This window comes from Falco biarmicus, chromosome 4 (genome assembly GCF_023638135.1).
Source record: "Falco biarmicus isolate bFalBia1 chromosome 4, bFalBia1.pri, whole genome shotgun sequence".
Lineage (NCBI taxonomy): Eukaryota > Metazoa > Chordata > Aves > Falconiformes > Falconidae > Falco > Falco biarmicus.
The window spans coordinates 17,686,452-17,714,291 of NC_079291.1; the positions used below are offsets into that span (position 1 = coordinate 17,686,452).

Below are 27,840 nucleotides of genomic sequence, written 5' to 3' on the forward strand. Positions count from 1 at the left end.
AACAGATTTCAGATGTAGGATTTCCTTCAAAGTCCGCTGCTGTTGCTCTGCCTTTACCTTTGTTTCTTCCTAGATCCTTCCCATTTACTTTATTCCCACCTAGTACACATATTACAGGGCTTCAGAGAGGAGCCTTCCTTTCTGAATCAGCTTGATTAAATAAGAATATATTCACAAAACAGTAACTGACGGAGACACTACAGGTACTTGATTCCTCCTGGTCACCTGAGCTACCATTAACCTTCCTTATAGTCCCAGCCGCTGCAACCAGAGAGCAGAACACATCAACTCAAAGACTGGAAGACTGGGGTATATGCTCTGGCTTGCAGACTTTAGAGGCTGAGACACAGTCAGACATCCTGACCTGCTGCCTCTGCTATCGCATCAGTGAACAGCAGCAGAAGGGGTAGTGGGCTGCACAGGTAAGAAACAGGGATGTTTTCAACAGCTGCTGTGAAAACAAATGGTGGACATCTGACAGAGCTGTGTCCCCTAGCCCCGGGCACACACAAGCCTTACCTCTATTATTTAAACAGATGGAAACAGCAGCATGCAAGGGAGTATCTCCTTGTGCAATGGAAACATTCCGAGGATCTGCACCTTTGCTCAGCAGCAAATACACTAGTTCAAAATAACTCTTTTTGAGGCATATTTGCAGTGGTATCTCAGAGTTGGTTCCAATCCCATCTGGCAGAGCTGGTGTAAAGGACACAAAAATATCAAGGGTTAAACCAGATATGCCAGATCTGCAAACTACAGAAAGTTCTAAACAGATGAAGGTAGATGCTGATTGCTGTGCAGGGGACTTTTTTTTTTTTTTTTTTGACCGCTTTTTACATGTATCCATTAAAAGAGTTTCTAAGACAATCTTCAGAATCTCCTCTTACCTCCCATTAAGCTAAGCAACCAGTCTTCCCGTTGCGATAGGAAGACAGAAAAGCCAGGTCTATCTTCTTCAAGTCAGTCAGTCACTGACCAAAAGAAGCCTCCTTGCATTCACAAGGCTGCAACAGGACTGTGTGCCCATAATTCATAGCTAACAGCAAGTTATAAGATGAAATGAAAAATGCCAGAGTAATTCTAGGAATAAACCTCATGCTAAAGAAAAGAAATTACGTCTACACTAGCTAAAAAGAGACAGACATCTGGTCATGCCTTTGAAACCACTGAAGTTGTCAATTACTTGTAACACAACAACAGACTGAACCCAAAGACCGTGGCTTATAGTTTCTGTCAGGATAATACTGTGGCTGCAGACAGAGAAATTAAAAACCAAAGAAACTACAAGCAAAGGAGCAACAATAATCTTTGGCCTTTGACCTTTTACCAACCTGACAGCCAGATTTCATTTGAAAAACATCTTCCATCCCATGTAGCCTTACTAGCTTCCCCATGTCGCACACAGCAGATGCAGCCAATGGACTGCATTCCAACAAGCTCCTGCACTTATACAGAGCCACAAAAAACAAGCACTGGTATTTCTGAAACTATGTTGCTCCAACCATGCCAAGTAAAATACTGGATCTTTTATAACACATGAATATTGCAGAATTTTTCACCTCCTCGTTCAATCAAGCATCTTATGAGGTGCACTTGCTCATCCGATCTGTCACACCGTTGGATAATGTTGCAAATGTCAACATCTGAAAGACTGCAGTTTTTGAAGAGTCCTCCACCTGATGGCTCTTCCCCACTGGCCTTCCCTGTTAGCAGCAGCAAAACTTTATGCCACATTTGCTTCTCCAGCAACTGTTTTATGAAGCTGTTAGCACAGGCATGGGAGATGTTGCAAACCACCCCTTCAGGGATTTCTGCAAGACAGTCAAGACAACGTAACTCACTCAAAGTCACATAATAAAATCCATCTCACTGTGAACTGATTTCAGAATAATGAACTCATTAAATTCAAAGTACAGAACAGCAAAATGCAACACTTGCATCTTCCCATCCTTATACTGACAGCCAAGTAAGTTTGAACCGTTTGATTCATCATACTGAATTTTTGTGCAGATTCTGGCAGTTCTAAGTGCAAAACACAACAGTAAAAATAAGTATGTTGTTCCAGTAATATACATTGCAGAAACAAGGAAGAGAAGGAAGGATAAAAGAGCAAGAACTGTATGTTAGCATCAAACACATTTTTCACAGCAATTAGGTTTTGTGAAGGGGAGAAATAAGAACTCGCTGTACCTTTCAGAGAAGACAGCTGTTTCAGAAATCGCTTAACTGCATCTTCCTTCAATACATTTTTATGATGTGCTCCATTTTCAAACCTGTAGAACTGGACAAACTGTTCAAGAACATCCAGGAGAGAATCCGTACCAGCTACAGCTCTGCTTTCATTCCTCCCTGCAAAACATTACAGAAGCTGAAAATCCCGATCCTTGCTGTCATGTTTTCAGGGCAGGACTGTAGGCTGTAATATGTTACATTTCAGGACTCTTAAGAAATGTGTAGTGGCAGGTTAAAATCAGATGGCTGAAACTTACTGCAAAAGCCAGTCCTGTGATGGATTTCGTATCCCAAAGGGTATTTGACACACTCATCAAACACACTTTACCATAATACACTAGGTTGAAACCTGTAGTAGTTCACAAATTGGTCTGCATGCAGGCAGGACACTGCTGCCTCACAGTGGTATCATTGTTTAGAATTTTTAGAGATGACTAAAAGCAGTCATGTTTCTTTTCAGTATACAGTTTTAATCAGACGTGCTGAGCTTGTCTGCTTCCTCAGTGTCGTTTAAGAAATACAGCCATGAAATAATATGTCCTTTTAAAAGGAAGAAACAAAACAAACAAAAAAACCCCTACCACACCAAAACGATACCTACAAGTTTAACAGATACTTAGGTAATGGGCAATGAGAGATTTTAAATTGTGACCCAATAAATGCCCTTAAATAAAAACTGAAAGACTTGGCCTGACTTTCCTAAAAGCTTTGAGGAATTCGGGTACATCAAAGACCAAACAAAACAGCAGCTTTACCTCTTAGGACAAAGAGACAGACAAGGTTGGTCATCTTTTTAGCAGCAAGGACTAACCTCAGACTGTTACCTGTAAAGCAGTGGCTTATTCTACAACCCTTCACTTTGCACGAAGCCTAAAAAAGTCTTGTGGCCTGTGCATTGCCAATAAATAAAGACCACAAAAGACAGGCTGAGCTACCTGGAACACCAACCAAAGCAATTACCACCACAGGGGTACTGGTGATAACCTCATAACTGAGAGCCACTGGGCTAAGACCTTCACCAGAGCAGAGATCCCTACAGTAAAGAAAAAGAAACTGGGAATCTGCTTGCCAGGAGCCGTAAGATGCAAATGCAATGAAACCAAGTGCTTTCTGGTAAACTTCTATGCAATACACACACGCAAATAGAGATGTAGCCTAAAAACTTTGGGTTTTGCCAAATTTGATCTGCCTGTGCAACCTTTTGCTCCATCTGTGCTTTGAGATTTGCATGACATAAGCAAGTTCTGGTTTGAAAAGGTATGCTTTGGGTTAATACAGTAATACTCCTGATCGAGGTGTTACCTTAAAAGTCCTGCCTGGTTAGTGCCAACGAAAACAAGCAGATTAGGCACCAAGCCATCTCAGAAAGACTGTACTGAAGAAACGCTTTCAAGATGAACAATGTCCATGCTCGGGACCTATTTTTAAACAGCAGTCTAAACCACGGCTTGAAAAGATCAGCTGCAGGATATACCTCCTCAGTTTCTGAACCTCAAAGTCCTGCAGAAGCGTCTTGCCTCCCAGCCAATCTGTCAGTTCTCAAGTGGATACTCACAAGAGCTTCTCTGAATGGCCTCCTACGACTGGATCCTCTGCTGGACATGTCTTGTGGCCCACTACAGTCTCTTTAAAAACTGGGATTTAAGTAACAACCAAGCTGTAGTGCCAATGCTGCCTATAAGGTGCATCCTGCAGGGACCCTCTAGTCCTGAGGGTATACAGCTTCCCACCTCGTGCCCCAGCTAGCATCTCTCTGACCATACTACAGTACAGGCAGCTCAGGCATGCTCCATTTGTTAGGGCAGACAGGAAACTATGTAAGGGTTAGCCAGACTCAATACTGTCACACTGGGGTGGTATTGTAAAATTTGTATTGTTTTCTCATTCTCTTTTATTGGTGTGGAAGAGGAAATTCCCATTATGTGGGCAATTGCACCTGATACGTTAATTTCCAGAGCAGAAAATTATAAAAAACCATACATGTCAGAATCCTTTTCAGAACTGACAGACTATTATAAAAAAGCAGACTGGCAACAGTTTATTATCCCTGTTCATGAAATTTCATGTTAACACAGGTCCTTTGCAAACTGCCTAGAAATATCATTAATAATTTTTAAAATGCACTTCAAAGTTTCCCCATACTTCAAATTTGTAATTAAATTTTAACTCCCCTGTTTTGGTTATAAGAGACTCTTGTAGTTTTAGTTTGACAGTCTGCTCTGCTACTCTCTTCCTTTACCGTGTGCAGAAGTTAAAATTTTCCAAGTAATACAGGAGTTTTAGCTGCGTATCACTGACATAGCCCAACAAAGATGGCTAAAACTTTGTGAACAAAGAGCTCTTACTAAAATGTTATTTTGTTTTTTAAAAATACTGGCAACTTTTCACTTACATTTTCATCATTTCAGAATTTCTCTTTTTTTGCCAGTATTTTTTGTTATTAAAAGCATTTTAAATATGCCACCAATATTTCAACAAAATGTTTCATTTTCCCAAAAATAAAGTGAAGGTAAAAGATCAAAACTGAAGAAGCACCAAAAAGAAGCAGTTTCTATTGCAAGGGGAGTCTCAAGTTAAGGATGAGGGGGGGAAAAACAGTGGCTTACAGTAACAGAACAACTTGTAGTTACTTATTGCATGATATACTAAGAACATCTGTTGCACAGCAGTCACCTTCAGGCAAGAACAAAACATTCATCACTGACTGACAGGAGATCAGGGTGACAACTCATAGGAAAAGTTACCTAAAAGCCACCTACTACTACCAATTACAAATAAAACAGTTTTGTACCTAAAGGATATAATTCTAAAACAGGAAAAACACACAGTCCACGTAGTACCTGTCTCTTTCTCAGAAGAAGTATGTCTCTCAATGTGATCACTGACTGCTTTTACAGCATCAAAGTTTTTGTTCTTTTTCAACATATCTATGACATATCTTGACCGTCCATCTGGAACAGTGGGATCAACCCCAAAATTCAGGAGCATGATCACATCTTCTGTTTGGCCTAAAACATTACAGTAATAAACATTAGAGGAAAAATATGAGAAAAAAATCTCATTTTTCAGGGGTTTTGCCTGGCCCAATTTCTAGCATAATTTTGTAAAAACCCCCAAAAATCTATGTTTTCCCAATGTCATAAGAATGAGGCATTGTTAGGCATCTTTCCCCAAAAGAAACCCCTTAAAAAAAATTAAAACTCCGTCTTCTGTCTTCATTACTAGTAATTGGGAAACAGCAGCACAGAAACACAAAGTGACTGGATGCCTCATGAGCATCTCACTGGCCAGAGGCAGCATGTAGAATTCACCTCCTCCCTTATGCCCCAACCCTGTTCTCCAGGCTCTAGGCAAACTACTCTGTACATAAAGAAAAAGCAAAACAATGGATTTTGCTACTGTTTGGAAGGTGACCCAATAAACCAGAATATATCACATACTCATGCATGAATATACACAGCTGGGCACTGAGTTTCTTCTTTCTATGTAGCATAAAACACATCATTGTCTTGGTAATAAGCCTTATAACAAAGATGTCTAATTTGACCAACAGTACCACTAATTTCAACAGATACTACGATCCTCTATAGCATTTCACAAGTATTACAGATTACACATAAACACAAAAAATATAATGGTGATTTAAAGCCTTGACACAGTATCTAATATTCTGGAAGATGACATGCTCATTTCTTAGTGTGTCACACGGCACTACCAGGGGAAACTTCACAGCCCTGCAAGCAGCTGCCTGTACTCCTCGTGCCTCAAAGAGACATATTTGCTATAAGCCATGCTCTTGGAACAGCTGGAAGGGCGCAGGAGCACCAAATCACCAAGTCACACAGGAGAAGACCGAGTGACTGTGAGCAAGTAAGTGTTAGACCACCACACGTCCCCTAGGCACACCACCACAGCACACAGCCTCTGTTACTGCACGTCCCAAAGGCAAAGCCTAGATGAGGAAAAAATGATGCAGGCTAACACAAATGTCTTGCTTTGTTTGTCTAAGCCTTACTGTTCAAGCTATTTTAGGGATTATTTTTTGTTAACAGATAGGTGGTAGGGTTTATTTTTATATTTATAAATATATTCTCTAGATAATATACACTATATAAATATAAAGAATTAAACTGTAATAAAGATATACAACTATATGCTCGCTCTATAATATGTAATATACAAATAATCTTTAGTAAGTACATATTAAAATATATACTTTATATAATATATATACCCTATATAAATGTAATTATAAATAAATAAATATATATACGGTATCTTCTGGAAATCCAGACGTCATTTAGCAACAGATGGAACTGCTGCAAGAGACATGTTACACCTTCCCATAAACTGAAATTATTTAGTATAGGTTGCGCACATGTCATTCATGCTAATAAGGAGAACCGCCAGAATATCATCACATTTCACGGCCTAGAAGTCTGGTGTTACCTCGGCATAGATGCTTATTTCCTGTTGCCACCTGGTGGGCAGAGGAAAAAATACAAGAAAAAAAAGCCAGGCTACATTAACATAAAAGGATTCCCACGGAAAATGTGAAGGAAAGCATTTCATTTGTCTCCTCTGACAAGATAAACTGCTACAGAGGTTTCAAATCTTCATCTATTGAAAAGAAAAGGATAGGTCCCCAGGTGGTCTAATACGATCTTAAGGGCACATCAGACTTCAAAATGAAACTTCTAGGATTCAAAAAACTGCAGCACACTTGTGGGAAAATCATAATCAGTCAAACCAAAGAGCAAATCAAATGGTCACAAATCAGGTATAAAATTTTAAAAGGGAATTGTTGGAAAGTTTAAATATTAGTTACCATTACAAAGTCTACATTTAGATAAAAGGACTTTCTCATTTTCTTCCTTAGAACGAAATAGTAAACACCGGGCTCTGAAATGTTCTTCCATTATTCATTTTTCCATATGAAAACAAAACACCACACACAAAATAACTATATTTACTGCGTTTCTGGGAATATTCAGTGGAAGATGCCACAATATGCAGGAGGTTGCATCCATCTCTGTCTTGCTGGTTGATCTTATCCTTCAAGTCTGGCCTCTGAGTCAGTAACCACCTGAAGAGATGGTTCTTTCCTGAAATGATTAAGAAAACCCACTTGTTATAAATGGTAAAGAGAGATACAACAGAAACAGATCCTGGTTTTTCCCCTATAGATTGCCAAGATGCAACTATATGAAACCTTTTCTCAAAGACAGGGAGTATGCTAGGGAAGAAATACGTGAACGAAATGATGGTAAGAGCCAGCTGCATTGTGGGAGACATGATGCTACATTCTTGCTGACTTGCATAAAGTGTGAACCTCACGGCTCTTTAGCACATACAGAAACTGTTGCTCCACACCAAGGTGGCAGGAAGAAATACTGTATTTTTGTCAAAGCTAATATATTCACATTATCAAAGACCCATACCAATCACCCTTCTGCTTCAAACCACAGAAGAGAACCGCCATATCATGCTTGTACTACTATCAGGCACAGAGAATGCTTAGAACATTTTCAAAAATAGTGCCTTATTGGCACATGCCAGGTTATATACACCTAGATGATCTGATCTCATTAGCTTTTTAAATAAAAAATTTAAAAGCTCTAGCTGTCAGTTCTCTGATGAAGGCCACCATTGTTTTATTTTAGCTACAGATGTCACTCACTCGCTTTGATACACAGCCTGATAACAGCATGAAGCAGATACACTCCAATGGTTTCAGCTTTCGCCCCGATGGAAATTAGCCACTTGACTAACTCTGCTACTTCTTGCATCTTCTCACCGCACCCATACAACTCAGAAGTCTGATAACAAAGAGAACAATTACAACATGTTACTTTTTACATACACAAAAGGCTTTTTAAAATCTGGTTTCCCTGGGGTTTTATTATAAGAATCAGTGAAACAGTAACAATCAAGCCATAGCCACTGTAAAATGAAACCTCTATTATATATGTAACAACTCTAGTAGAAGCTACTACAAGATGTTAATCTTAAAGGAATCTTGTCCTGCTCTGAAGAGCACTGAACCTAAAGTCTATTTTATAATACGTATTTCTGTATTTCTTCTCTGTAATTGACTGCAACTTTTGGCCTTACACTTGTCTATTCAATGTTACGGACTCTCAGTGCACGTACTGCTGTAACTGGATATTGTGCCTTTTAAGCTTGGATGAGGCAGCTTCTGCAGGCAGCTACCCCAAAGCAAGAATAGGCTGGAGAAACACTTGTAACTGGGAAAAGGGAGTTAGAGACTGCAGGAAGGAGGTTTAGGGAACTCAAGCAACCAGTCCTTTTACAGCTCAGGAACCCCATGGATGGAGAGCAGGGCAAAGCCCTACTCTCATCCACTTCAGGAAGCATCTGGTGTTACTAAGACAACAATGATAACATGACTGCTCATACAAAGAAAAAATGTTAAGCCTTAGGAGACGTTTTTGGCCAGATAAATTCCTAGAAAGTGATCTGATAAAAGCATGGAATTTACAGGGAAGGTTACAGACCAAGATTGAAAGCACACAGCCTGAACAGAAGGCAGCTGAACTGAAAAAGGATGTTCTAGCAGCTACTTAATGAACGTGAAGCACAGTCTACAAGGGGTACAGCAACAGGGGGAACTCTGGAGGTGGGCAGAGGAAGCTCAGATGGAAATTAAGACACTATGCCAGAAGGATCAGGACATGAGGGGGTGGTCGGAAACAGTGTTCAGACATAATTTCTCCATTTGTGCCAGTCATCTTTTTAAATAGCAGTCTTCACACATGCTTCCAACATCCACAAATAAATCTTTTTTTCTAACACCTCATGCCAAATTTTGACTGGCGAGAATTACTGTTTGCGCACAGTTACAAAATCAAAATACCACAAATTACAGGGATAATGTAGTGGCAGCAGGGGAAGCTCGAGTTGTCAGAAAGCCACGTTTTCTAATTTTTGCAAAAGAGAAGCAGTGCTTAGGGAATTTTTCATCTTGATTCTTTCAGTCTTCCACATGCACCACAAACCCCTAGAATAGCTAAGACTGGCGAAGCCAATTCAGCAATGAAGGACACAGTATTTTGCAAAGGCAACCGATTTTTACCTTCCTCTCTCAAGGAGGCATTTCGATTTGCTTGCCCAGGAAGGAAGGTTCTTTGCTAAGACACTACATGTGTCCTCTACTGCAACGCCATGCCTTACTGTCAGTGTGAGGAGCTCATTCACCCCTTGTAGGACTGTTCTGCTGCAATGTCCCAGGTCACAGCACTGCTAAGAGCTGCAAACCAACGCAGTGGCAGTGGGCATCTCCACTTCGAAGCTGCTTTAAGCTGAGGCTCTCATGCCTTTGTCCTCACCACAACTATGCTGCTCTAGCACCACAGCCCTGCTCTGCTGGTCAGCCATGGACCTGGCTGATTCAGGACTGGACCTCAACTCACCCTCCCTTCCCACAAAAAATGAGTAAACATGAGGGATGATGGTGGGTAGCATGAAGTCCCATATCTGCTGGCACTAATCCAGCATACCTGCCTAATGATAGCTAACCAAGGCATGCTTGGTTATATATATATTCATCCACTAACTCTTCTGCTATGAACAGATGTCGATTTATTCCCTTTGCATTACCCTTCTTTTCCAGAATTGCTCCCACTTACTCTGTCAAGGAACCTACCTGATATACATTGATGGAAAAAGCACCAACTTGCAATTTTTATGACAAAAGTACCATAAGCACTGTAACAGCCAAGTGGCAAATTCTGGCATATTCCATAAACATACCCTAAACTGTTAATTTGCCAGCCAGTAAATGCCAAGCAAATGTACTGTGTCGTGTACAGTTAACATCTTCTACAGCTTCTGTCAGGAAAACCTCTGTGCTGTAAGAAATCTAGTATACTTCAGCATAAAGCCTAATGGAAGATCTCAATGAACCTGTAACCATATCTTTTTAAAGTAGGTTACATAGAGCAGAACTATAGTTAATTAATTTATACACACAAAGAAATGGAAGAATAATACAAAAAAATGCATACCAACAATATTTTTTTTTAATGGTACATATGAAATGCTTTACTTAACTGCAGTTGAAACAGCCTGGGCATCCCCTGTGTGGTAACAGACACATACACTGTGAGATGCCTTTAGAGAGTTGGTATGTTACTGCTACGGACACTGGCTGCTCCTGAGTTGCAGGGCTGGTGAACTGCCTCCATAGCCCTGAGCTGGGCTGGAAGCAATGGCTGCACACACCTTCATGCATTCAAAGCGTTTTGGCAGCATACCCATGTACAAAGGCAGGTGCAAGCAGCAGCAAGCCCTACAAGGCCACCTAGCTCACACAGCGACGAGGGCAGAGCCTCCGGGGTGTACCAGTGTGCATGGCACGGCACATGCACCAGGTAAGCACAACCAACAGCAGCAAAGGATGTGTAAGCATGGCAGTTTCTGACAGCTGGAAAATGTTATTTTCTCCTGCCAGCATAGAAAGCTTTGGAGGTTCCCAAGCGCTGCATAACATGAGGAACCACAAAATAAAGAAAAGAGCAAGTTTCAGATGAGCAACATAAAGATTAAATTCTGCTGCCTGCAGACGCCATCACCTCAGTGAAAGGCATGAGGAATTGTGGCTACTTTGTCTACAACTACATGTTTCCATCTTGCCAAAATCCTCTAAGTTATATGCAAACTGTCAGAGTCTTCAGGGAAAAAGTTTAGCAGGTGCTGCCTAGGTATAAAGCAACCTACTAAAATTTGGGGCGTTGAGGGAAGGGAAAATTCCAATACTGCACCCAGCTCAACTCTCTGTAATCATACTCAGCACCATGAAGCAGTTCAGAGACAGGCTAGCAAAGTAAAAAAAAAAAAATACCCTATCTCATGGATATCATAAGTTCTCATAGTTGGAAAACATATCCAACTTAACTGATGTCTGACATTTTTCAGCATTAAATTGTCAGGTTACAAGCCTGACATGAATGGCTTGCTGTACTTGAGAGGAAGATGTCTTCTTTTGATCAAATAAAATATTAAATTACACACAGAAATTATGCAAAATAAAGATTTTTTAATTTTCAAGTGAAAAGGGGCAAAATAGATCATTTAACATAAATACAAAGTCCATGTATTATTTTCCATCTTATTTTTCTTTGATGTTTTAACCTTGCACACAAGGTGGAAAATCTCTCACTAAAGTCAACAGGAAAAAAAGAAATAGACATAAGAAAAAAAAAATGTTTAGTTTACCTCAAAGAGATTCTTCAGTGATAACTGGTTTACTCTGAGATTGGGGGGCAACTCTTTCTTATCGGACAACAACAACAAACAAGACTGTTAAAAAAAAAAAAAAAGACAAAACATTGGTGATCTAATAAGCACAGTTCGAAACTTTGTTTTTCACTGCCTCATCAGATCTTGTAGGAAGGCAAACAAGGGCTAACAACAATTCAGATTTTTTTTTAAGATTGCAGTACATTACTGAATCTCTGTTTTTCAACTGAATTAATGTAATACACAGTGGACTGTGGTAAGTTATGACTGATTAAAGTTTCCTCAGAAATTAAAACCATGTAAGAAAGGTCAAGCCCTAAAAATCTCTCCAATATGCCTTGGAAGTGGCCCCTCACTTTAGGAGCAGACCTTTACATTCATGGGGATGAGACTCCCCAGCCACAACAACATTCTCAGCAGAAAGCAAGAAGTGTTTACTGTATCTTTTTCCTTTTTCTCAGTTTCCCTAAAAACTTCACCTTGCTCCTTGAAAACCCATCTACTTTCACCAGAGGGCAATGGAAGAACTATGTCATCTACCTGGACTTCTGTAAGGCCTTTGATATAGTCCCCCACAACATTCGTAGCTCTAAACTGTAGAGGTACGGATTTGATGGATAGACTGTTGGATGGGTAAGGAATTGGCCAGATGGCTGCATCCAAGGAGTTACAGTCAATGGCTCAGGGTCCAAGTGGAAACCAGTAACAAGCTGTGTCCCTGAAGGGTCCGTACTGGGACCACTACTATTTAGTATCTTCATCAATGACACAGTGGGACTGCGTGGTGCAATACTCACTCAGCAAGTTTGCAGGTGGCACCAAGCTCAGTGATGCAGTTGATACACTTGAGAGCAGGGATGCCATTCAGAGGCACCTTGACAGGCTCAAGGAGCAAGCCCGTGTGAACCTCATGAAGTTCAACAAGGCCAAGGTCCTCCACCTGCGTCAGGGCAATCCCTAGTATAAATACAGGCTGGGGGATGAATGGATTAAGAGGATTCCTGCAGAGGAGGACCTGGAGGTATTGGTACATGAGAAATTGCATATGAGCCATCAATGTGTGCTTCTAGCCCAGAAAGCCAACTGTATTCTGGTCTGCATCAAAAGAATCACTGCCAGCAGGTCGAGGGAGATGACTCTCCTCTCCTCTCCTCTGGTGAGACCCCACCTGCAGCCCTGCATTCAGCTCTGGGATCTCCAGCACAGGAAAAACATAGACCTGTTGGAGCAGGTCCAGAGGAGGGCCGCAAAAATGATCAGAGGGTTGGAACACCTCTCCTATGAGGAAAAGCTGAGAGAGCTGGGGTTCTTCAGCCTGGAGAAGAGAAGGTTCTGGGGAGACCATGTTACAGCCTTTCTATATATAAAGGGGGCTTATAAGAAAGGCTTTTTAACAAGGTCTGTAAGTGAAAGTGTTGCCTAAACTCCTGAATTATCAAACTATGATTTAGTGTTTGACTACAAGTTGAAGAAATATGGGCACAAAGTTTAGGCCAAGCTGACCCACCCTCTAAAGTTGTGTGAAAGGACTTGTAATCAAGGGAGTCAGCCTTGGGAAACCAAGAACAGATGGGGAAAAGAACACCATTATCTAAGTTATGTGGAAGGAAGCCTCCAAGTGAGAAAGTTCTGGCCACAAGAGGAGGCAAGCTGTTAAGGTGCTGCAATCCACAGAAAATTAGTTGAAAGTAGGACAAAAGTAGTTGTGGTAATGAGAGATTGTGACCTCCTACTCAAACAGCTCCCCCGAAAGACAGCAAACCCCCACTTGGGGAGCACACATCATTTGTGAAAAACTTCAGTAGTGCTATCTGAGGATGCGCACTAATTTGCATTAGAAGTGAGAAACTTGCAACCAGTCCTGTGCGTGAATGAAAATGGATACGTAATGTACTATGAATGTGCAGGTACCCTATCATATGTAACGTGTGCCCTCGAGTAACCTGGCGTGCACATCAGAAGGAAAAAAAAAACCCATGCACCCAGCGCTGCAATAAACCAGTGACAAGTTTCTGAACTACCATTTGGTTTGGAGAGTTTTCTTGGTTATGGTTTTTGGAAACAAAAGGGACAAGGGGCAACAGTTTTAACCTCAAAGGGGGTAGGTTTAAAATTGGACGTAAGGAAGAATTTTTTTATGGTACACTGGAAGAGGTTGCCCAGAGAAGATGTGGATGACCCACCACTGGAAGTGTTCAAGGTGAGGTTGGACAGGGCTTTCAGCAACCTGACCCGATTGATGTCCCTGCCCACAGCGGGGGGGTTGAATGGGCAATGTGGGGCTGCAGTCAGTGCATAGCAGTCCCTCTCTGTCACTCCCACCTCCTTAAGCTTCTCCCATGCTCCAGCACCATGGCTCCCGCCGAGAGCCTGCTCCTGCATGGCCTCTGCACAGGCTGCAAGGGAACCCCTGCTCCAGCCACAGCACCTCCCCACCTCCTTCCTCTCATCCTCCCACCCGCTGCTGCTCTTTCCTCCCCCCTCACTCTGCCAGGCAGGGTTCACCCTTTTTGAAACACCTTCCCATTAGCAGCCCACCTTGGCTGGGGGGCTCAGCTGTGCCCTGCGGCAGGGCTGCTGGAACCAGCCATGATGGCCCAGGGCAGCCCTGGCCTCTCCTCACAGGGGCCCGGCAGCCCCATGCCAGCACCTCGCCGCCCATGTTCAACACAGGCATATTCATGACAATGATCAATTTTTTTTTTTTTTTTTTTTACACAGCTACTATAGAAAAGAAGGTTAGAATAATTTCAGGTGATTCACCTTCGGATTTTTCTAAATGATCTCATTTTAACAACCACATATTTACTCTGAGCTCCTTTATTTGTGGGTCTTTCATAGACCGCTGTGAAAGTCCAGCTTGTCATACACCAAGTAAAAGGGACCACAAATAAACATGTATTTTTTCCCCCCTCATATTTCTTTCAAGAATAGCAACTCTAGATGGCACCGAAGTTATAAGAAACAACAGCAAGAGCAAAGCGGCATTTACAGTTCATCGTATGCCTTCAAGAAATGAGTTTCACAGGTTACCCCTAAAAGTATTTTTCAGTCTTAAAAATTCGAACCAGGGAACAATAAATATTCACTGGGATTTTAAGGGTGACGGGGCACAACAGCAGGTCAGGCAGTGACAGACTTACCCGCCACTTCCCCTTCTGGGCCAGCTTCTCTATCACCGCTTGCCAAATCAGCGCATCAAACCTCATGCTGAAAATATAATCATACGCAGGGGGAAAAGTCAATGGAGAGACCCGTTCGTCTGCAAGAACAAGCCATCGAGAAAACTGTTTAGTGTCGTGGCGCTGCATCTTACACCCTCCCTTCTGTTCCTCAGGAACCCCCTGAGCCCTCGTCCCCTGTGCAGTGAGCTGGGTGGTTAAGTGCCTCCCTTGACTGTGCCAGCAACTCTTGCATGGCTGAGGTGGGGAACGATGCTGACCACACCAGAAACATTCCTTATCTGAATCCTAACCTCCCTTGACAGCCTTGGAGCATTCCTTATCTGAATCCTAACCTCCCTTGACAGCCTTGGAACATTCCTTATCTGAATATGAGTGATAAGGTAACGCCTTCACTGGAATTGTGAAAAGTCCAGTAATTACCAACTTGGATTGTGGACAGAACAGCAATTTATTGCTGACTAAAGCCAATCATCTCCAAACCTAAAAACAGCAGTCTTAAGCAAGGTCCCTTTGAGCTCTCCTAGAACACAGCAGTCTGTGACAAGCACCTCCCTCTGGGCAGGACACTTCTCAGAGCTCGCTAGCTCCCAAGTTCACAAAGTTAGTACCACCATCACCAAAAGCTGATGATGGACCCTGGGCTCCCCACTCCTAGAGGCTCAACCTTTCACCCACTGAAAAATGCAAAGGCATTTAACATTAATATTTCAGCAAGGGGAAGTTTTAACAGTTATACCTTTGTACATTTTTAAAATATATATATATATATATACACAATAAATTTACTCCTTTGTGTCTGCGTGCATGCATGTGTGAATTCATTGAAGTACCTGATAACAAGTATAGAATGAATGTTACTGTCACGGATCCATAATTAAGTTACTGTTGTGATTGTAGTAAAACATTGATCCACTTTGTAAATGATAAATTAGTCAATGATTAAGTGCTGCTAAAATCTTGTGATCAACCTTAAACTGCAGATAAACCTTAGACATCCATTAGATATAAACCACTATCCAAGATGAGACTAAGATTGGATCTAGCCACACCAAAGCTCTATGAAGAGTTTAGAAAGCAAGGGGGTCGGGTCCACTCTGAACCTTGTGACTCAACTGATCTTCCTTACTCCTTATATTCCTTTAAATACAAACTGTTGCCCAAGTCTGAGACTAGGATTGGATCTAGCTGCACCTAAACTCTTATCAAGAGCTGAGAAAGCAAGAGGGTCCACTCTGAACCTCATAACTCAAGGAGACTCTCCCTTACTCTTCTACATCTTTAGTCTCTCTGTAAATCATTTCATTCCAGCTTATTTTTAATTTGATTCTTCTTTGTGTGATTTATCTATGCAATAAGTAATAGAATGAACCTTGCCATCGAACTTGGTGAAGTTGCACTCCCACAAATTCATATTAAAACTATTTTGCCAATACCTTTGATGGTGATTCTTTAAGCAACCTAAGCCACTCACTTGCAGCAAGTATACACAGTGCTTTTGAAGTTGGGGTCTCTAACTAAATTACTTCATTGCACAGGGACAATTTTAGCACCGATTAACACACAGGAGAATGCCAAATGGGGGCTTCAACATCCCTGGCCACCCAACTGATGAGGCACCTTGAATCAGCAGCCAATCTTCATCAAACAAGGAGGGGGAAAAAATTAATCCCTGTCCTCAAGAAACACTTCTAAGCCCCAAGACACTGCGAACCTCATGGCAGTTCTTCTGCTTGTGGGTGAGCCCAGCTACAGACAGTGCTAAAGCTAATCAAGGTCCTTAACATGGGGCTACAAGTTCAGGAAAATGCAGCAGGGGCACACCTGAAATCACCTGGCATGCCTGCAAGCCCCATCAGACAGAGCCTGTGAACCAGACAAAAAAGCAAGTAGAGGAAGAGAGACTGAGGAGAGGGCAGGAAGGCCCAGGGTAGACATTGCTCAAAAAACCCCCATGCAACGCCACAAAAAAGTCAAAATCCCTCTTTTCATCGCTGCCCATTACTAGCTGAATGTCCCCCACACTGGAGTACACTGCACTGTAAACTCAAGTTTAAGCTATCTTCTAATTATTTTCAAATCTACCTAGCTAAAAGAAAAGCAGAGCGGTTTGGACTAAAAACACTAAAGCCTCAGGGGTCTGGAGCTCCAAATCTCCATCTTTGCCTCCCTGACTCTGAATTCTGTCCTCTTCTAACTGGTCCAAAATTGATGCGTTCTTGTGAGACAACATCCTCCCCTGCACAGTGTTTTGGGATTGTTGGTATCTGCCATTTACAAACTAGACCAGGTTCACCACATCCTTTTGATAAGGCCACTCAACACATTCAAGATCCTCAAACAGACCTGAGCCACTAAGGACCAAATGAATGACCTCACAAAGGATGCCCTACCAAGGACTTGCGTTGTCATCACTACTGAAAGGCTCTTAGAAGAATTAAGTTCTTAATTTGAGTTTACCATTGACACTTATGAAGATTCCTGCTACAAAATCAGCAACTTGAGTTTGATCTGCAGAAGCATTCAGGAGAACCAAACCTTTATGAAACATTGAAATCGCCTCGTAAGAGTTTGATAACTTGATCAATGAGTGGCCAGCTCTATAATACGCCTGGGGGGGGGGGGGGGGGGGAAGGAAAAAAAAAAAGAGAACAAAAAAGACCATTGTTGGGAAAATATTCAGATCTTTACTACAAAACATTAACATTTTTTCCTAAATTCTCTGATTATGCTACAAAAATTACATGTAGTACTATTTTTACAGCTTCTTACACACAGATCAAAAAAGAACAGCGAAAAAACATCCCTTGAAATTCACAATATGCTACTGATGACATCACAGATCATAAAAGTGATAAATCCTGCACTGCAAAACTTGGAAAATAACTACAAGATGGAAGACATACTGTTAGCAGCTATATTTTAACATCCTCTGCACAGGATTTTTTTTTTTTGTCATAAGGTCCAGAATATATGTTTATGTCCCCATGCCACTGCATGCAGCAGTATTTACCACAATGCATATATCCTTCAGCCAAAGACACCTGAACATGTTTATGTTCACCACCAAACTAAGTTATATTGGTTCAGAGTCACAGTGAAATCAATTTATTCAAACCAGATAACTGACATGCTGTGATACAGCATAAATTAAACTGGTATTTGCATGCATGCAATTTTACCATACCCAAATCAGATACCTTCTACTAAAGTCTCTGGGAGTCTGCAGTGGTTACTCCAGAAGACCATTTATTGTACATAAAAGCCAATCCAAGTGTATGCCTCCACATCATAAATACTGTACAACTGCAACTTAACAGATGAGTACTTGCATCAATGTGTACTTAATCACTGTACTTAATCACACAAGCGTATGCGTAGCGTATTGTTCTGTCCACTGGAAACACAATATGACCTTGATCACCATGTACTGTTCCCAGGAACTTATTAACATGTAAAGAATATTAGGGCACACTGCCCAAGGGAACTTTCAAAGCTAAGTCCCCATCCCAGACCTGACAGTGGCTGATGAATCTGTACCACGAGCCAGGCTCTGTAAGACCGTAAGTGAACACTGAGCTGGTGAACCTCACCACAGATGGGATCCGGACAGTGTGCCATGACCTGACCAGAGACCTGGCCGGTGCTGTGTCATCCTCAGGTCTCCAACATCTTAAAGGCATGTAAGATTTTGTTACTTGCTGTTGCCTTGTCCAGGATATTAATAAAATAGTTATCTTTCTTGAAAGCATTGGTGCCTCTCTTGTTGGGACCCAGAAAGAACCAGCATCTTCTGGTGCAAAAGAGAGCTCCTTCATTTTAATAAAAGTACTGTTACAGTAGTCATTCTGATGCTCATGTAAGTGTCAGACACATTCCTAGAATTTTATGCTGTATTTGTTTATCACACCTCAAAACCAAAAGACAATAAAAAGCAGATATTGACATTTTTTTTAGTAAGTAAGGCATGCAAAAAACAGCCAGCTTAAACATCTGAATACCTTAACATACTCCGGATCCCACTGTAAACTCTGGTAGGCTGAAAACACTGCTTCTTTCCATTTACCAAGATGGTACAAGGCAGTTGACTTGTTACAGTGTAACACAGCTATGTCCTTCGAACACCTAAAAATAGGGGTTTAGCATATATTCACTTGAAAAAGGATGCATCATATTTCATGGTTAGCAACAAGAAAAAAAGAAGAGTCTATGTATCACCCATCTAACAAAATTACATGTAAAAATGGAGTTGCAGGAAATAAAGATCGCTTGAACATCTGCTATAAAATCTTTTAGTGACATCCTGAATGATACCTTAGTGATATCCTGGTCTCTCCTGAAGCAGAAAGCCAACCCACTGGAATAACGAAGTATGAGGATTTAGAAAGTTTAGACCACCTCAGCACACCTAGGTATGGCTCAGTAAAGCCAGAGGCCAAGAATGGGAAAAAACAGACCCACAAATAGAAGCTGCAAGATGGAAAGAATGCTAATAAAATGCTATATTTTGGTCACCAAAAAAACACCAAAACACATTTTACTGTATTACCATTTGAAGAAGTCAATAGAATTATCCACATTTACACTAGCTAAGAAATAGACATGTATTTTAGAGTACAGAATATACTAAAGTATATATACTTCATATATATATATATATACACACACGCTATATATATATATATATATATATTAAAAAAAATAACATGAGGATATAAAAGTATCCAAGAGTATACAAAAATCCAAGAGAGTTTCTGGAAAGAGCTGCACAAAATTTACAGGACTACAGCCCACCTATCTTGCCTGTGCTCAAACAAACAGTACACGCCACACAGCTGCATCCTTCATCTTATTCCTATCTGCTAACTTACACTCAAGAAAGTTGTTTCAACTACACTGAATGTGTTCAGACCACACTGTTGCCTGCAAGCAAATCCTGACAATGCAACCTATGGCAAGGGGAAAGGAGACACTCGGGATCAGGTCCCTACTTTGCTCTATCCTTGCTCAGTCCTAGTCCTTCCCTATGGTCCAAATTTATTTTACTACTTAATCTAAATGGCTAATAGTCAAAATAAATGAATGGCTGGTGTTAAATAAGGTAAACAGCGGTGTTAATACATGGCAGTAATGAATATTTAATAGTCAACATATTAGTTATTTAGTCATCAGTAACAGTAGCAACCGATGTTAACTGACAAAAACAAGCACAAGAAATACCCAAAGAACATTTCCACTGATTTCTTTTTAACAAATCTGAGAAAACTAAGAAACACCAAATAACAAGAACAAAGTAACTTAGATAAATCATTTTAAAGATAATCAGACGACCCATGTAACAAGCCATAGACATGACCAGTACATGGCAGAATAACAGCAAGATTAACCCACAGCACATCAGCTAAGTAACAGAAGTAGTTTAACAGAAACCAATACATTTTATGGAAAATTAATTTGAGCTTTAATTACACTTATTTACAACTGATGCTTATATGAAAACATTCAGATTACAGTCACTAACTAGTCTCCCACATATATGTCAGGAACAGTAATTCCTCTCTAATTATGACACTAGTACACTAAGATACACAAAGATACAAGAAAATCAGGTGTCAGGGCAAGAAATACAGTTCTGAGTTAACTGTAGTACTGTACAAATTTCAGACTTGTCTTATGATTTATATCTTGTAATTCAAGAATACTTACGGGACCCATTGCATTAAACAAGCAAGCGTATGCAGAGCTTGATCATACTTTCTGATGGCCAAAGAGTAATTTCCATTTTTAAAATCCTGGTTCCCAGTTTGTTTCATTAACTGTGCATATTCCATAGCATCCATGCTAATTAAAAGCACAAAAAAAAAAGAAAAAAACTTCAGTCAAAGAAAAGCTTTGATTTATAAAACACTTCTTTCCCAAAAATCCACTTAATTTTTCACCTTAGTTTTTGCGTATTTGAAAAGTACAAAAGACCACTTTTTTCTTCTTTACTGCAGTTGCAATAGTAAAATATAACTCATGTGATAGCATTGTCTTTGCTGCTGATGCCTCAACTTCCATCTATTTCTTAATCAACCTCAGCTAACCAAATCTACCATTGGTATGCATTTTTTTCCAGATTTTCTCCTCAAATCTTAAACTGTGTTTTTTAAATTAAGATTCCGAATTTTTTAAATGTGTGCACACACACTCAACACAGGAGGAAACATACACGAGAAAAAACAGAGTTCATATGCTTAAGAAATACATGAAACTATACTTCTCAATTAGTTAAACACAAAACTAATTTACTTGCTTTTTATTTATTTTTATGCCTTTTTTTTTTGTCCAGCCTTTATGGATAGATACTGTACACAAAACTGCATTGAAATTTGATTACTACTTGGAAATACTGTAATGTAAGTAGATTCATACTACATAAGGACCTTGAATCAGATTTAAAAGTTATTAAAATGTATGTAGCAAACACTAAAAGAAAACAAAGCTTAAAACAGGCATCAACTGCAACTGATTGGTAAAATATTTTATTATTAAAATTGTAAAATCAGGTTCAGAGAGGTCAACCCAGAGGGGTGTGAATTGGAAAGGAATGTAAAACTCAAGGGTTAAGATAAGAACCGTTTAATTACTGAAATAAAACCAAAACAAAAGAAAAATAATAATAACAACAACGTTATAATGAAAAGGAGGGAGAAGGGGAGAGGAATGAAATCCAAGGGGAAAGGAGAAAAGAAAACAAGTGATGCACAGTACAGCTGCTCACCACCCGCTGACCGATGCCCAGCCAGCCCCTGAGCAACGGTCCCCCCACCCTGGCCAACATCCCCCCTCCACACCATATACCGAGCATGACATCCCATGGTATGGAATACCCCTTTGGCTAGTTCGGGCCAGCTGACCCGGCTGTGTCCCCTCCGGCCCTCCCGCCAGCAAGGCCTGAGAAACCAAAAAGTCCCCAACCCGGTACAAACACCAACCCAGCAACAACCAAAAACAGCAGCGTGCCATCAACACTGGTTTTACACCAAGTCCCAAACACAGCGCTGCACCAGCTGCTAAGAAGAAAATTAAGTCTATCCTAGCCAAAACCAGGATATAATCACATGGTCAAGCAGCTAGATGAACAAAACAAACACAAGAGGGAAAACAGGTACGTGTCTGCTGAGAAACCGCACATCAGAATCACAGACAAAAGAAAAATCCAGTGCTAAAGTCTTCCATAGAATCATTCTTCACAATGGATTTTATGAATAAAAGCCATTTCCATCACCTGCAAAAACCTGTATGAATCTTACAAATATCAGCACTCTTAAATAAGATTAATTCACCAAAAAGGAATGCAGAGATTTATGTTATTATCCAGGTATTAGCAGGCCTGGAACAAAACCAGTAACAACCTGTAAACCTCACAACCTGCTATCATAATATTGTGGTTTAAACTGGCAGGCAGCTAAACACTACCCAGCCACATGCTCACTCCACCCCCTGACAATGGGATGGGAGAGAGGATCTGAAAAAAAACAAAAGTAGAATTTGTGAGTTGAGATAAAGACAGTTTAATAGGACAGAAAAGTAAGGGAAATAATAATAATAGTATTAATAATAACAGTAAAAAAATTAGAATAGACAAAACAAATGATGCACAAAGCAACTGCTCACCACCCACCAACCAATGCCCAGCCAGCCTTCCCTCTAATTTATATACCAGGCGCGATGTCATATGGTATGGAAAAACCCTCTGGCCAGCTGGGGTCAGCTGTCCAGGCTGTGTCCCATCCCAGCTTCTTGTGCTCCCCCCAGCCTCCTCACTGGCAGGGCAGAATGAGAAGCTGGATGGTCCTTGATGTAAATGTAAACACTGCTTAGCAACCATCAAAGTGTTATCAACATTATTCTCATCCTAAATCTAAACCACAACACTGTACCAGGTACTTGGAAGAAAACTAATTATATCCCAGCTAAAACCAGAACATTCACCCCTTATTCCATACCATTTACATTATGCCCAGGTCCCCACACTTTCCAATACATCAAAAAATGCTTTGAAGTACGTGGCAGTGCCTTAACCATATGCGTGAGGCCACCAGGGTCTGTTCCATCCTCATCAAGGAGAGCACTAACCTCTTCCATCACCATTAATCACCAGCATCTTTCCTGTCTTTGATATATACACACAGGTATCATACTCATTTTAGTCCGTGCCTTCGGGCTCCGTCTGTCATAGCAGTCCTTCAGGAAAGGAGAGATGGTGTGTGGTGTTGGATTGCTGCAGGCTGAAGCCGGTTCTGGTTCCACCACCACAGCACTTGCCTAGTTCTATCACCTTGGCCAGCTATTAGTTTGCCCATTTTTATCAAAATTCATTCTTCACCAATCTAGATTATTTTTACTGTAATACTGTTGATACAGCATATAGCAACCATAGTAATGATGACACAGTATTATACAGCAATTAACATCATACAATTCAAATCACTGGCTATTCTCACCTAGGATCAAATCACCCCAAGGCACACATCAGACCTCCCCACCCTTCTGCACTATCCACCAAGTGCACCCTGTTCCTTGAGCAAAACCAGTCCCACAAATGGGTTTGCCATTGCCTGAGGCAGGAATAACCCAGACTGTCTTCCCCAGCATATTTATGTGTGCTACAGGGATTTTATCCCCTTCTCTAGCGTATAGAACTTTTGACTGCGCAGGGCCAGCTCAACTGGCAGATCTCCTAGCGTTGACTAACCAGATGGCTTTTGCTAAATGCGTATTCCAGTGTTTGAATGTCCCAGCACCCATTGCTTGCAGTGTAGTCTGTGACTGTCCATTGTACTGTACAGTTTTCCCAGAGGCTAGTGCGTGATGGGGGATGCGATATACCCACTCAATGCCATGGCCTTTGGCCTGGGTGTCTATGAGGTTGTTTTGGAAATTAGACTATTTTGTGTTGACCCGGCTCTTTCTGGGGCACCATGCCACCATAAGACTTGTTTTTCAAGGCCCAGGATAGTATTCCAGGTGGTGGCATGGGGCACAGGACATATTTCTAACCACCCAGTGGTTGCTTCCACCACTGTAAGCACACAGCACTTGCTTTGGTGGGTTTGTGAAAGTGTCATATAATCAATCTGCCAGGCCTCCCCATATTTATATTTCAGCCATTGTCCTCCATACCAGAGAGGCTTTAACCACATGACTCGCTTCATTGCAGCACATTTCACATTCATGGGTAACCTGTGCAATAGTGTCCATGGTCAAGCGCACCCCTTGATCCCGAGCCCATCTATATGTTGCATCTCTTTCTTGATGGCCTGAGGTGTTGTGGGCCCATCATGCTCTAACTCACTCATCCTTAAGCTGCCAGTCCAGATCTGCCTGAGTCACTTCAGTCTTAACAGCCTGTTCCACCTGCTGGTTGTTTTAACATTCTTCAGTGGCCTAACTCTTGGGTACCTACATGACATACTTTTACAACCAGGATCTCTACCCCAGCAGCAGTATCTTGCCCTAGTTCAGCAGGCCAGATGGGTTTACCCGTGCACTGCCAGTTGCTCTGCCTCCATTGCTGTACTCACCCCCACAAAGCATTTGCCACCATCCATGAGTTAATACAAAATACTGGCCATTTTTCTCATTCAGCAATATCTAAACCCAGCTGGATGGCTTTCACCTTGATACACCTTGCCTTTCAACAGTTTCTGCAACTTGTGTAGGATTCCACATAGCAGCTTTCCACCTTCCATGTTTTCCTACAGTACAACAGGACCAGGTAAGGCCATTCTCCCTGGCTGAGATGTAGAGTACATTTTTTACATCTTGTTCAGCCCAGACTGGTCCAAGGGCTGCTGCATGAACTACCTCCTGTTTAATTTGTTCAAAGGCTTGTTGCTCAGGGCCCCATTTGAAATTGTTCTTCTTCTGGGCCACTTGATAGAGAAGGCTTACAATCAGACAGTCAGTTGGAACGTGCATTCTCCAAAACCCACAAAGCCTAAGAAAGCTTGTGTTGCCTTTTTGCTAGTTGATAGAGACATAGCTGTTACTTTGTTGACCACATGCATTGGGATCTAACAATGTCCATCTTGCCTTTCACTTCTAAAAAGTGGATCTTCTACGCAGGTCCCTTGACCTTACTTTGTTTTGTAACAGAACTGGCTTTCTGAAGGATTTGGACTATTTTCTTCCCTTTCTCAAAAACTTCCTTCTGCTGTACAGCTCCACACGATGATGTCATTGATGTACTGCAGGTGTTCTGGAGCATCACCCTGTTTCAGTGCTGCCTGGATCAGTCCATGGGTAGAGCTGTGCTTCCACCCCTGGGGCAGTCGATTCCAGGTGTGCTCGATGCCCCTCTACATGAAAGTGAACCACAGCCTGCATTCTGCTGCCAGAGAGACTGAGAAAAATGCGTTAGCAGGATCACTGGTGGCATACCACTTGGCTGCCTTTGACTCCAGTTCACACTGAAGTTCTAGCATGTCTGGCATGGCAGCACTCAATGGCATGACTTCATTCTGGCCACAACAGTTTACTGTTAGTCTCCACTCTCCATTAGGCTTTTGCACTGGCCATATGAGGCTATTAAAGGGTGAGTGGGTCCTGCTGATCACTCCTTTGCTCTCCAGTTGACAAATCACTTTATGGATGGGAACTGGGGAGTCTCAGTTGCTGCAATACTGCCTCCGGTGTGCCATGGTGGCAGTGATCAGCACCTGTTGCTCTTCAACCCTCAGCAACCCCACAACAGAAGGGTCCTCGAAGAAACTGGGCAAGGTAGACAGCTGTGTAATTTCTTCTATTTCCAAGTCAGCTATACCTAAAGACTACCAGTACCCTTTTGGGTCCTTGAAATACCCTCTCCCGAGACAGTCTATACAAAGAACGCATGGAGCCTCTGCACGGGTCACAACGGGGTGCTTTTGCCACTCATTCTCATTTAGGTGTAGCCTCCAAGACAGTGAGCAGTGGGGATCCCCCTGTCACTCCAGAAATCCAGATGGGTTCTGCCCCCTTATAGCTTGACAGTATTAGGGTACACTGTGCACTGATGTCCACTAGAGCATTACACTCCCGTGGGTCTGATGTGCCAGGCCATCGAACCCCCACAGTCCAGTAAACCTGGTTGTCCCTTTCCTCTACCTGGCTGGAGGCAGGGCCCTCCTACTTGTGGTCATAGTATTCATTACTCATTTCTTGTAAATACAAATCAGAAGTCCCTTGATTATAATCAGAAGTAAGATCAGCCCTTCTACTTTGTCTAGGAACCTGTCCATTGGAAACTGGAGCAGCAATTCCCCTGAAAGAACCCGCTTTTGTGATTATTTTTTCTTGTAACTCACATACCTGTGCCTCTAGGGTCAAGGTAGATTTTCCATCCCACTTCCTCATGACCTCTTCGTGGTCATACAGATGAAGCCAGAGTAGCCCGTGGTGTGTACCCACCAAATCCTCTGTTGAGCAGAGGAACACTTACTCCTAACAGCTGAGATACTGGTCCACACAGGTGGGGAGTAGGACCCATCTTCCTTGAATTGTTAGAACTCCCAGGACAGTGTTTTGGACAGTGTCTTGGATTCAGCTGGGATAGAGTTAATTTTCTTCTTAGTTGCTGCAGTGCTATGTTTTGGGTTTGGTGTGAAAACAATGTTGATACCACACGGATGTTTTTAGTTGTTGCTAGGTAATGTTCATACAAAGCCAAGGACTTTTCAGTTTCTCAGGCCCTGCCAGTGAGAAGGTTGGAGGGGTGTTGATGCAGAAAGCTCGGACACAACTTATACAATCAATGTGATCAAGTTAGTGCCACTTTATTAAAAGACTTACAGCAATTTATAGTCTCAGCAAAAGATAAACATGCTATGTAGGCTTTGTTATGTAAAAAGTGATAGGTTAAAACTACTCACTCCACACTTCCACCTCCCTTATGATTGGTCCCAGTGTGGTGCCCACACGCTGCTCCCCCCCTTGTGCAGGCATCCTGTTTTTTCTCATCTTTCCATCCAACTCCCCCATCTCTCCACAAACACACAGCCTCCCTATCTCCCCTGGCCTTGTACATGTCCTTCACAACACCTGCAGCTTGTTAGGGCTGCGGCCTGTTATTACAACCAAGTTATTCAGTCTGGATTGCTCATAATACGTCCGTTGTCTTCCAGCCACTCCACAGAGGTGCACAAGAAATTGGAGGGGGCACAGCCAGGACAGCTGACCCAAACTAGCCAAAGGGATATTCAACACCACAGAACATCATGCTAAATGTACAAACCGGGAAGAGCTGGCCAGGGCTGGCCAACTGCTCCTCAGGAACTGGCTGGGCATCAGTCAGCAGGTGGTATGTAATTTTATTGTGCATCACTTGTTTTTTCCCTTCCCTTTGGATTTTACGCCTCTCCCCTGTTCATCATTATTATTTTATTTCAATTATTAAATTGTTCTTATCTCAACCTTCAGGTTTTACCTTCTTCCCAATTCTCCTCCCCATCCCACTAGTAAAGCATGGTACTTAGTTGTCAGCTGGGGTTAAACCACGACAGTTTCTCCACAGCTGAGATGCAAGCCCATAAGGAAGAAGAGAGACTTTGTATTGCCAGAGTTGGCTAGCCAATTCATCCACCATTTGTCTCTCTCCATCTTTCCAGGTCATTACTGCCATTGAGTTGGCATATGGCAACGGTGCACCCCATACAAACTTCTACCACATGGGTCAGTGCACTCTACTTCATCTGGGTCTTTAGATAACTGATCATTGTTCAGGTCATCACAAATCACCTCCTGCACAGCTAATTCCCTCAGGTACTGCATACCCTTCTCACAGTGGTCCACTTGCCTGGGTGACACTTAAGGAAATCCTTGATATCTGACAGGAGTCACCTCCAGAGGCTCAGCACTTGTGCCCCTTTCCATTTGTCAATGTCCCCTTCCCTAGAAAGGGATCACAGCTGCTTGGCTTCTCTACCCTGTAATTCCAGGGTACTGGCCCCATTACCCCACCATCGGAGCAGCCAAGTGACAGTGTGCTCACCCAGATGACAGCTGAAATCTTTTCACATATCTCTCAGCTCATTCAGGGATAGGGATCAGGTGGTTACTGTCTCGTTCATGAGCTCAGTCTCTGCCTCTTCCTCCTCCTGCTCTCATGATGGCCCTGCTTTGCAGTAGTCTGCCTCATCCC

General features: G+C 41.9%; 1 protein-coding gene across 3 annotated transcripts in view; it reads right to left on the reverse strand.

Moving 5' to 3' along the window:
* The window catches only part of TRANK1 (tetratricopeptide repeat and ankyrin repeat containing 1), a 65,767-nt gene that overhangs the window by 26,160 nt on the left and 11,767 nt on the right, over positions 1-27,840 (reverse strand). For 2 of the 3 annotated variants that reach the window (XM_056334909.1, XM_056334908.1), the window contains exons 2-12: positions 20,382-20,516; positions 18,677-18,800; positions 17,136-17,286; positions 14,637-14,755; positions 11,470-11,553; positions 7,913-8,051; positions 7,206-7,337; positions 5,073-5,240; positions 2,191-2,349; positions 1,560-1,811; positions 520-696 (exon numbers count right to left, since the gene is read on the reverse strand). In XM_056334909.1, the coding sequence (XP_056190884.1) occupies positions 520-696; positions 1,560-1,811; positions 2,191-2,349; positions 5,073-5,240; positions 7,206-7,337; positions 7,913-8,051; positions 11,470-11,553; positions 14,637-14,755; positions 17,136-17,286; positions 18,677-18,800; positions 20,382-20,515 (1,639 nt within the window). In that variant the 5' untranslated portion in view covers position 20,516. Of the gene's footprint in view, positions 1-519; positions 697-1,559; positions 1,812-2,190; positions 2,350-5,072; positions 5,241-7,205; positions 7,338-7,912; positions 8,052-11,469; positions 11,554-14,636; positions 14,756-17,135; positions 17,287-18,676; positions 18,801-20,381; positions 20,517-27,840 lie in introns of those variants that run through there. The other variant, XM_056334910.1, reaches the window with a different exon arrangement.